The sequence below is a fragment of the Lactuca virosa genome, chromosome 2, assembly GCF_052849685.1.
Source record: "Lactuca virosa cultivar CGN04683 chromosome 2, Lactuca_virosa_CGN04683_v6, whole genome shotgun sequence".
In the NCBI taxonomy this organism is placed as follows: domain Eukaryota; kingdom Viridiplantae; phylum Streptophyta; class Magnoliopsida; order Asterales; family Asteraceae; genus Lactuca; species Lactuca virosa.
Window position 1 is genome coordinate 182,944,406 of NC_136427.1, and position 11,812 is coordinate 182,956,217.

General features: G+C 36.9%; 1 protein-coding gene across 1 annotated transcript in view; it reads right to left on the bottom strand.

The window, feature by feature from the left end:
- Nucleotides 1-10,170: 10,170 nt before the first annotated feature.
- The window catches only part of LOC145158012 (uncharacterized), a 2,068-nt gene continuing 426 nt past the window's right edge, over nucleotides 10,171-11,812 (bottom strand). Inside the window, exons 2-6 of the mRNA XM_079076976.1 lie at nucleotides 11,708-11,812; nucleotides 11,457-11,638; nucleotides 11,262-11,357; nucleotides 10,676-10,990; nucleotides 10,171-10,587 (exon numbers count right to left, since the gene is read on the bottom strand). The exon at nucleotides 11,708-11,812 is cut by the window's right edge and continues 124 nt beyond it. Coding sequence (XP_078933102.1) covers nucleotides 10,171-10,587; nucleotides 10,676-10,990; nucleotides 11,262-11,357; nucleotides 11,457-11,638; nucleotides 11,708-11,812 — 1,115 coding nt within the window. The remainder of the gene's footprint in view (nucleotides 10,588-10,675; nucleotides 10,991-11,261; nucleotides 11,358-11,456; nucleotides 11,639-11,707) is intronic.

Here is an 11,812-nt window from a genome sequence, read left to right on the forward strand (position 1 = left end):
AGACTTTGATTATAACTACAGACTACGACCGACACTTATTGGTGTCAACCGTTATTTCTCACTAAATCCAAAAGAAATTGAATAACATTGTTTTACAACCCGATTTATGTTTACTTGAATAAAAGGTAAGCCTAACAGACGAAGAGAAGAGGACAACGGAGATCCACTAACCTTGTATGTTATTACAGGCTGTCGAGTATGCTACGGACACGTTATAGTCCATTAAGCATAGTATGAATGTTTAGGGTCTTATTAGCAATGCAAATGGACCATTAAGGCCCAATAGCATGTTAAAGCTGATGAAGGCCCACTGGATATGTAATTGGGTCACCGGAAGCCCAATAAACATGTGTGATTATATTGGGCCCAATATTCATGATATTGGGCCATATAGGCCCAATAGCACGAATAGAAGATATTTGAGCCCAAACATTGAATCGTTTATAATTTATTGGTCTTAAGTTCGTAATGTAGCTATTTGTTGTAAGCGAAATGTTTATTCGAAATGTTAAAATACTTTAACGTTTGATTTATAACGAAGCTTTGATTATACGTGTATATATATATATATATATATATATATATATATATATATATATATATATATATTTAAAATCATGCGTTATAAACTTAATATTTTTAACCCAAAAAAAGTTATATTTGTCTAATTGGCCCAAAAACATTTAGTTTGACCATTTCAACACCTTTGTCTATAAAATTGGCACTTTTAGTCCTTTTTTATGAAAATTGACATTTTTGATCCTTAAACCATTTTTCTTGACATTTTCGACCCAAACTTTATTTGAACAATAATTTCAGCCCAAAACTATTGCATTTGTCATTTCCAGCCTTTATTTGTAAAAAGTTACATTTTTGGCTCAAATTCCATAAGTTTTACAATTTTGACCCCAAAATCAAAAACTTTGCATTTTTAGTCCAATTTTCGCATCAAAGTCATTTTCAGCCCTTAAAACAGTTTTATTCACGTTTTAAACCCATAGTTTGTTAACTTTTCCAATTCAGCCCCTCAAATATTTCATTTTTCGCAACTTTGGACCCAAAACTCGAAAGGCCCAAATTTAAAGCCCATTAAGCTAAAATTTATGTTTTTGACCCCTAGACAAGTGTTATTTTCATAAAAGTTAGATTTTTATGTAAATAATACTATTTTTCCCTTATAAAATCGGAAATATCACATTTTACCCAAACTTTGATTATTTTTGCAAAAATGACACTTATAAGGATTTTGACTTTGTTTTCACTTTTTAAGCCTAAAGATCCTTAGATCTTTGAAGTAAGTTGTTTATTATGTACATTGTTTATGTATTCTTCACATTCTAGCCATAGATTTCAAGATTTATCAAATAATATCATATTTTCACAACATAAACCAAGGAAATCACATATAACAAGCATACACACATAGATCAACACATAGTACTTGTATTCTCCCCCAAAAACAAGTAAAAACCGAAAACAAGGGGGTATGAACTCACCTTGGGTTTGTTGGTTCGGTTTTGGAGAAAGAAATGGAAGAGGTTTTGATGAAATAAAGAAACTACGTCATGAATCCAAACAACTTACCGAAGATGATGATTCTTATGGAAGAACCTCCTTGAAATGTCCAAGATCTCGAAAATTTTGAGGAAGGAAGAAGATGTTTCTTGAGAGAGTTTGAAGTAAATTGAAATGGTGGTGTGTGTATGTGGGTAGCCTCGGCCGAAGATAAGAAGAGAGAGGGGAGAGAAGTAAACGAAGTGACTTGCATGGATGTATGGGAATTCTTGCATGGAAACATGATGGATAATCTGGAGGTGACATCTCCTAGTTAACTCCCTTTCATCAAATTCAATTTTCATTTTTTTATATGTTGGGCCGAAATGGGCTAAAGGAGAGGAAGGAAATCATCTTGGGCCGATTCTTAGTCTTGCTCGAAATTATGAGGCTCAATAACTATTTTTCGGCCCATTGGGCCTTTAGGGTAGTCCACAGCCCAATTTTTGTATAAAAGAATGGATTTATGGCCCATTAGGGCTACTTAGATTTGTTATGGCCGAATAAAGCCCATGAACGGTAACTAATCCATTTTAGGCCCATTATAGCCCAAAATGTTAAGTTTCTTGAAGTTGGGTTGAATTAGAGCCCAATTAAGGGTTCTAAGCCCAAACTAGTCAAATTGGAAGCTTATTGGTCCATTAGGCCCAATAAGGAAATCCTAGTCCATAATGGACTTAAACGAGGATTTTTAGGGTTTCCAATCTTTTGTTGACTATTTGAAGTGTTTGCATAGAGTGATTGATGGAACTTTGGTGTTATTGAATAAACATCATGCATACTTTCAAGTTTTAGTCACAAATATTATCATTGTTAATGTTTAAAAAGCATTAGAATTCCTAGCTGTGACAGTAAGCGAGAGAGTGTTGTAAGATTGCGGGGAGCCGTAGCATTCACGAGTCAGTGAGAGGGTGTCGCAAGTCTGAGGGGAGTCGTAGCATTCATGAGTTAGTAAAGGAGCATCTTAGAACTACGAAGAGGGGGGGACCGTAACACTCAGAAGTCGATAAGGGTGAATACTGTTCTGTCGGGAGTTGTAGTATTCACTAGTCAGAGTATGACGTAGAGGAATTCTTAGGCTTGGGTAGCCTTACCACTTGAGTCTTCGGGAGCCTGGTTGCTGAACCAGGGGCGAGACGGGGGTCTCCGTGTCAGTTGGGAATCGTTGTATTCCTGGGTTGAGTAGAGATTATCGCAATCAGAAGGAATTGAAGAGATGGTGTGTGCATAAATCCATGAATTTTGGGTCATGAGTTGAGTACCGGATTGGAATTGAGTGGTTCCAATTCTATCGTTGAATCAGACTCTCGAGCTCGAGTTTGGATCCATTCGCCTATTGAATAGGCGTGATGAGGTTCCAGATTCGTAGATGGGTATCATTTTGAGAAGGGTATTGACCTCCATCTGATATCTTAGGCCGGAGTGGATCAGTTTCGTTGATATGAGAAGTACCGCGAGACGCATGGAACTAGTGGGTGGTTGACGACAGAGGTCGGAGGTGAGACGATTTCAGATGAGTTGTAGCATTCGCTTGGGGTAAAGCGAATTTCGAGACTTGCATGTCGCGATGGGCCGAGATAGTTATCGTAGGAAGGAAGTCAGTGAGACGTTTTGGTTTGCAATGAGTAACCTTTAGAGGTTCATCTTTTGGGTCGGGAGCTGACTTGATGCTCAGTGTTGAAGGGGATAATCTAGAGAAAGCTGGGGCGTATGTTTATAGGTATCCAAGGATACTTCGAAGCGAGCATGATCTTTTCTTGTGTTTGAGTGTGACAACCGTCAAATTCAAGTCAAAGTCAAAGTCAAGGTCAAGAAGTCAAACCGGTCAAACTTTACTAGTACTTGTATGTTAAAAAGTTATTCTATGTATAAAAATGTGCATCTTTATGTCAAAAATTCAAGTGTCTCGAAGAATCTATGTGTTAACAATGTAAAAACCCAAAAAAGGGAGTTAAACGTATCAAAACACGACTAAGGACCCTTTCGGGGACTTAAAACGATCATTAACGAAGCATAACGGGGTTCACGAACCTTGCAGTTGCGAGATTATGCGATAATAATGGCTAAGGTTAAATCTCTCCTAAATCTCTCCAAGTATGTGAAATCTCTCCCAAATCTCTCCAAGTATGTGGAATCTCTCCCAAATCTCTCCAAGTATGTGGAATCTCTCCCAAATCTCTCCAAGTATGTGAAATCTCTACCAAATCTCTCCAAGTATGTAAAATCTCTCCCAAATCTCTCCAAGCATGTGAAATCTCTCCCACATCTCTCTAAGTATGTGAAATCTCTCCAAGTATGTGAAATCTCTCCCAAATCTCTCCAAGTATGTGAAATCTCTCCCAAATCTCTCCAAGTATGTGAAATCTCTCCAAGTATGTGAAATCTCTCCAAGCATGTGAAATCTCTCCCAAAATCTCTCTCGAACTTTTATAGTCATCCGGGTCATCCCGACCCTTAACTTGGTCAAAAATCACGCAAAACGGAAAGATTTCTCGAAAAACAGCCATATAGAACCGAAACCCCTCTTAGGAACCGAAACCCTTCTTAGAAACAGAAACTCCTCTTAGGAACCGAAACCCCTCTTAGGAACAGAAACTTCTCTTAGGAACCGAAACTCCTCTTAGGAGCCGAAAGTGTCAGAACCGAACTTGTCAGGAGCCTCTCGGACCGAAACCTCAGCAGACCGAAGCTCAGCAGCGAGGACGGAACTTCGGCCCCCATCCGAGACCCTCGCATCCCCACTTTGGACCTTCGGCATTCCCTTCCTACTCTCGGTTCCCTCTCGGTTCCCACACTCCTAAGAGCCGAACCTTGCAGGTTCGGTCCCTATTGTCCGGTTTTCGACTACTTTCGCCTCCTAAGCCCGTTTTTGACGAGATTTTTTCACCAAATTCATATTTTTATCATTTTTAACCCCCTGAACTATTATTTTAATTATTTTTCAAGGATTTATTAATTAAAACCCATTATTTTATAATAAGAAGAATATTCTACCCCACAAGTGGGTCAAGTGTGCCCACTTGCCTCCTATGTGTCACTTTCTCATTGGTCCAACCTTATCCACATCACACAAACCAAGGCAAACATCCCTTCACCCTAGCCACTTGCTCCAGCAACCCTCCATAAAAGGAAATGTCTGGGATTTCCTTGATCTTTTGCTTCACCATCATACATTAAACCATCAAGAGGGCCTCTTTTCTCTCAAATTTCAGCCACACTTTTGATGTATTCTTGGGTCATTTATTCACTTATTGGTAAGTATTTCCTTCTAACTCAAGTGTTATTACATGTTTTATAACACTCTTGGATCAACGACTCATATCTTCACACCAAAAATCGTACTTAGGATCATCCAAAACTTCGTATGTTCATCAAGTAATCTAGACTTGAAACTCATCATCTTCAACCTTCCACTCTTCAAGAAATCACTCAAGGTGAGTTCATACCCCTACATTTTCTAGTTTTCTTCAGTTTTCAGGGGGGGGGGATACAAGTTAAAATACCAAAACATATTCAAAACTTAACTTGACAGCTTACAATAGAAAACTTGTGACCTGTTCATGAACTGTTTTACCCAACTTAAACTTAATATCTTTCAAAACTGTTTACTATTCAAGTAGTTCAGGTTTATACCTTTAAAATGACTACATGCACATCTCCATATAATTTTTCTACGATTTATGGTGATTTTTACAAAACTGCCTATCATTTCAGAAACGAATTCGGACCAGTCTGTGATTATGAACACTTTCACATAACTTAGAGACTTCTAAAAATCATAATAAAAATTATGAATAAACTAGACACATTTTCTAAACTCTCAGAGTTTACGGAGTTAGTTTTCGACACCGTATGATTTTTCTATGACAATTTCAAAACAGTGCAAAAAGGATAAAAACTAGTTGCATAGTTTACCTTATTAACAACACTTTGTAGTATGTTGAGCAAAGTGCATAACAATAAGTTTCTCAATGTTTGGATGCATTCTTGTTAGTTTATCATCATAGATAGAAATTAGTCATTCATGTTAAGGTTTTTCCTCCATTCATTTCGAACACATATAACAAACTACATTAAGTATAGTTTATGAATTTTCGATAAAAGCATACTACATGGAAAAGGTTTTACTCTCAAAACAAATGGGTTTTCATATACTACTTGATAAACTATAATAGTAATAGTTTATGGATTTATATCACAAATGTATTTTCATAAAAGGGTGATTTCACTTCCTCCATGTAAGAGGTTTTATACTCAAAACTATATGTAAACTAGTTAACGTAAGTTGTGAGACATTCTCCTTCGGGGTACTCTTAAGTACCACAGAAAATCCTGAATTAGTTATAACCAGAGTCTCTTGTAGGGAGAGCGTGATAATTGTGTATAGATCTATATTGGGATTGATAACCCACACCCATGCTTCTTGCATAAGTCCGATCGGCCGATCGGGGGTGACAAATGTCATTTCGATTCCGACATCTGAAGAACGTCGCAGCAGGTTATTCTGTCGTAATATGGTTATAGCGACTCACATAGGGAGTTAACAGTCTTTCAAGTTTACAGGAAAAATTCTAAAATAAAAAGGGATTTTTACTTCTAAATCAAACGAGTTTATGTCGATTTAAACTTGCATGTATTACTTTAAGTATGGAAAAATACTTGTATATTCTCGGTCTTGATGTTTAAGACTACATGACTTTTTATAAGGAAAATATTGGATTTTCTTTGGAAACACATTACCATTATGAACATTATAAGTACAAAACACACACATATTCTCTGTCTTGACATTTAAGACTACACGACTTTTTATAAGGAAAAATATTGGATTTTCTTTGGAAACACATTACCATTATGAACATTATAAGTACAAAACACACACACATATTCTCTGTCTTGACATTTAAGACTACATGACTTTTATAAGGAAAACATTGGATTTTCTTTGGAAACATATTTCTATCAAAACTACATTTCATCTAGAATTGTTAGACTTCAGCTATAATTGCTAAATGTATAAGCTAGAGTTATATAAGAATCTAGTCACAATCGACTTAGAATTAGTGGGCCCGCCTTACTTCCTGTTCCTTGTTTGGTTGTGGACCTAGGGCAGACCCATTATATTCGACAGTTTATTGCATAACATAGGAGAGTTCATTATGCGTTTAATAAAGAAAATAGTGAATTTTCTGAAATCATACTCTATCGCTTTTTACAAGGAAATCGGCTTCTTTCTCAAATAAAACTCTTATGAACTCACCAACTTAATTGTTGACGCTTTTTCAAACTACTTGTATTCTCAGGAATTCAATGAAACAGGAAATCAACCGCTTTTGAGGATGGGACGTTAAATCGTCAAACATTTCATTTTTGTCATCATAAGTGTAATTGATTGGAAACATGTAAACACATACTATTGTATAACTTTTTCAATTATATTTATGATGGTTGTATTTACTTTGAGCACTATTATACTCGTTGTTGTGATACTATACATGAAGTCCTCCACCCCCGGACGTTTCCGCCATCTTTGGTTTGGGGGTGTGACATTGAGTTTGCGGTTCTTTCCTTCCGATGAGTTCTGGTAGCTGTTCAGGTGGTTGGTCCTTAGGGGATTATGACATTTCCGTTCCGTTTGAGTTGCGATCGGGATCAATTAAAGAATAAGAGTTGGAAGAGTATTCTTAGAGTCTGATAGCCGATGAGCGGTTAGCATGATGATATTTTGGCGAGGGTGGTCTGGCAGGGAGATAGACCACTAGAGTTTCAAGTTCTAGAGAGTCAGATCGAGTATCGCCACGACAGTTGGGTCTTCGGGGTCGGGATCCCCTGCCGGGTTTGTCTTTTTTCAGGTGCTTTTGGATGAGATTGTTGTAATTTATGGGGTCTATCCGGTGGTATTTCTCGGGTTTGGGTTTGATCTATGTGTTGATAAGGAGCGATTTCGAGGGCGAAATCTTATTCAAGTAGGGGAGAATTGTAACATCCTGTTTCGGATTGTCCGTGATTAGGTTTCGTGGGCTGCAAACCGGACATGAGGAGGTCTCGTGGTTGCGGCGAGTTTCTTGAAGAATAGGGTTTCCCTTCACCTTTCCATGGATATGAGGTTCAAGGGAAATGGACTTATAACAAGGGAGCTATGACAGTTTGAAGATTGGGCAAGATAAGTCCTTTAATTGAAAAAGATGGCAGCGGAGTACGCTGGGCGTACGTGTGTGTATGCTTAGCATACTCATGTGCGTGACTTTTAAGCAGAGCCACCTAGTACGCTGCGCGTACTAGAGGGTACGTTGGGCGTACTAGGCACAGAAGGAAAAACCCTAATTAAGGAGTGTCCCTATATAAAGAATGTGTTGGCCTCATTCCTGGCCACCATTCTCAGACAACAAAACCTTCTAACCCTAAATCTTCGTTCTTATAGCCTGTGAGTGCATTTGAGAGCTTGTGGGTGAATTCTTGTGTTCTTGAAGTGAAGAAGAAGCTTTGTAGAAGAAGGAGTGAGAGTCCAGGCCCTTGGATCTGAGCATATCTGTGTTAGGAGCTTCATAAAGAGGTATAAAGCTTCAAGCTTTCTCACTCTTTTGATTTGTTCATTTTTAATGGAGTATTTTAGGGTTTTGTCCCAAAAGATGGAGACTTTATGAGATAATAAGCTCCAGAGACCTTGATCAACCCCTTTTAGCGTATTTTGTGGAGTAAAGTCATAAAAATCCAATCTCGGACGTTAGAATCAAGTCATGCATGAGATATGAGCTTCATGAGAAAAAGGGATAAGTGTTTTGAGTGTTTGTGACCAAATCAGTCATGTAAAGGCTTAAAGTCACTGACTTTATGGAGCAAGAGCTGTTAGGAATCCAGATCTGAGAGATGAGCTAAGGTCTTAACGGGTTAAGGCCAAGAGAATGGACTAAGCAAAATTGGGGGTACGCCCAGCATAGGTTCCAATACGCCCCGCGTACAGGGTTGGTGTCCCCGATCAGTTTCATGCATGCGTGAGTATGCTGAGCGTACCAAGAGAGGTACACCATGCGTAACTTCACTGTGGGCTTTTTGGGCTAGATCTTATATGGGCCTTAAGGGTTGGGCCTGAATCTTTGGGCTCGTGAATTCGAGACTATGAGCAGGGAAATATTATAATTATGCTTTGGGCCCTTGAGTTGGGCTTGTCACTTGGACTTGAGAGTTGGGCCTCGGGAGAGCCCATTCATTATTAGGCCTTGGTGGGCCCAATGGGTTTTAGGTTGTTGATGGTCTGGTTAGTGGACTTCCTTTAGACCAAATGATTGAGAGTCTGGACTTAGTTCCTAATTGGGTTATTTGTGGATTTGGCTCAGAGTTAGAGGCCGGTGTGTAGCAACAGCGTTATAGGGGCTGTTCATCATCCAAGGTGAGTCTTCTCACTATATTTTACCATGAGTGGTACTTTGTGTGACTGAGATGTATTATGTTCTTATCTGTGTATTGTGATATCTTGCATTATTTTTTTGTGATTTATGTTGTGTATTACTCAGAGTTTACCGAGTTAGGACCGGAGGGTCCATCAGAGTTGTGGGACTGGAGGGTCCCACTGAGACACATTGACCGGAGGGTCTTACAGAGTTATAGCCTCGAGTGGCTAATGTGTGTATGTGGTATTTTGGGGAACTCATTAAGCTTCGTGCTTACCGTGTTATGTGATATGTGTTTCATGTTTTTCTCAGAGTTGCGGGAAAGGCACCGGCTTGATTGTACACACCAGAGGAAGAGTTATGTTTCGAGGATCTTGGTTTATTAAATTAAACAATTATGGGGTTATGTTTTGTAAACTTAACAAATGCGATTTTGTGAAATGTGTTATAAGAATTATGTGATTTTAAAATGAAAAATTTGCTTGAAAATTTACGTCGTTATAGTGTTATTCTTGGTAAGCTATTCTCTCAACTTACCTTCCTTATATACATACCATCTTAATCGCCTGTTTATACTCCATCTATTTTCTGTTAATTTTTTATAATTTACAAATTCATTTTTACATAAATATTTTTTTATTATGATATTATATAGAAAAAAATTGTAATTTTAGTAATTATATAATGAGTAAATTACATAAAAGTCATTATATTTAAAAAAAAATTAATGAGAATGTAATCACTAAGGGCGCGTTTGTTTCACAAAATGTTTTTGAAATGAATGAAATCTGTCAAATGAGTTGGAATCTAGAGGAATTTGAATCTGAATGTAGTAGAAACTTAAATCTTTTTGGTTGACATGGAATGAAATCTGTTTTCTGTTTGGTTTGCTGATTTCCCAACGGAATTAGAAAACAAATTACTTATTATGACAAAAATACCCTTTAATGATTTTTTGTAGCTTATCATATTTTTTAATAAACATGACGAATTTTTATATAATTAAAAAAATTGAAATAAAACCATTAAATATATAAATATAAAGCAACAAATGCCATTCATTATTCTCAATCTAAAATTAAAAAAAAAGGATAACCACACACTGTGTAAAATAATGTCTAAATACCTAGTTCATAATCATATCACTCTTCCAACATAAACCTCACAAAGTTCTCCCGATCTTCTCCTTCCAAATTCCAAAAACTTAACACGGTTTTAGGGTCACGCATTATTTTCCTACTTGCCTATCAAAGGCACTTAATGACTGCATTTTTGAAATTTCAGGAATCACCATTGAAGCTGTTTTTGGTACTTCTGTTTCTCCTAGTATTGCTTGGTTCATGCTATTTGCTGCTTTTTCAAGTTTTTCTCCAAGGACGGTAGCTGCAATAGTTATTCCCTTAATAACAGCATGAACTCTTTTCCTCTTCTTTGAGCCTATGTTCGGAGATTCTTCATTTTTAGTGGTTTGTTCTTCAAAAACATCTTCTATTTGTTCTGATTGTTCTTCATTGTTTGCATCTTCTTCCATTTGGGCAAAATCCTTGGCTTTATTCCCTTGAGCTCTATCCTTTCCAAAAATGATACATAAATCCTCGTAATGAGGAAATATCTTATTTCTCCATTTTCCTGCCTCTTTATGAGCCTATTTTGTATCATAAAAGGTTAGCACATAAAAATATAATATAAATAGTTGAGAAGTAACAAAATATATAAAAGTTATAATATTGTACCTGTATGTAAGAATCCCAAACCGCTGGTTCAGCTGTTACAGAATGAGTGGAGCTATCATAACCAAAACCACTTGTGTTCGTACCATTTACCATATCATAAACAACTTGCCAATATTTTTTCATGGTTTTGATCCTTGACTCAATGTGGGGTTTACCTAATATGCCAGAGTTAGGAATTTTTTCCTTCAATGCGTTTTCTAGATGCAGTAAACATCCAGGTTTAAAACCATTATCGGCTTTAAATCCTCCAATGTTCACCATATTTACCAATGCTTCCACGAGCTTGGCATCTTCAGTAATTGTCCAGTTGCGATAGTTTCAGATTTTTTCCATCACACCTACTATTTTTATAAACATAATAATTAGATGAAACAATGCATGCTATAAAAAAAATACACAACCATATATATAACAAATATAACCAGTAAAAGTAAATTAAAGCTCATTATTGAAAATAAAAAATGTAGCACAAATTCATAGTAAATGATAAGCATAACAAAAATAGAAATGATCAATGTGTAGTATTCCAAGAATCAAACATATTTTGGGCTAAGTTGTTTCTAAATGTGCTCCACTCGGTTGATACACCAACATAAGTGATATTATCATAATCTCCACCACCGACATCTCTAGTTCCCTCGTCTAGTTCAAAGTGGATCTCAAACGGATCAATTGTCATTTCCTGCCTTATATAATTATAAAGAAGACAACATGCCATTATGATCTTTTTTTATAGATCAATAGGATAATATGAGTTGTCCCTTAAAATTCCCCATCTTGCCTTTAAAATACCAAAACATCTTTCTATAACATTTCTTGCAGATGAATGCCTCATGTTGAATAATTCTTTACGTGTAGTTAGTTGGTGTCCTGCACGCCAGTCATTCAAATGATATCGTTGGCCTTTATATGGGGCTAAGAAACCTTCACCATATGTATAACCAACATCTACCAAATAATAACCTATATATGTAGTATAGTTAGCATAATTAATAACTAATACATATCTAAAATAACAATTATTATACGTACACGGCCTTGGGACCTTCAATCCATGTGGGCTAAGTAAGGCATCTCGAAGCACTCTACCATCCGCAGCTGAGCCCTCCCGTCCCGGTAAAACATAGATAAATTGCA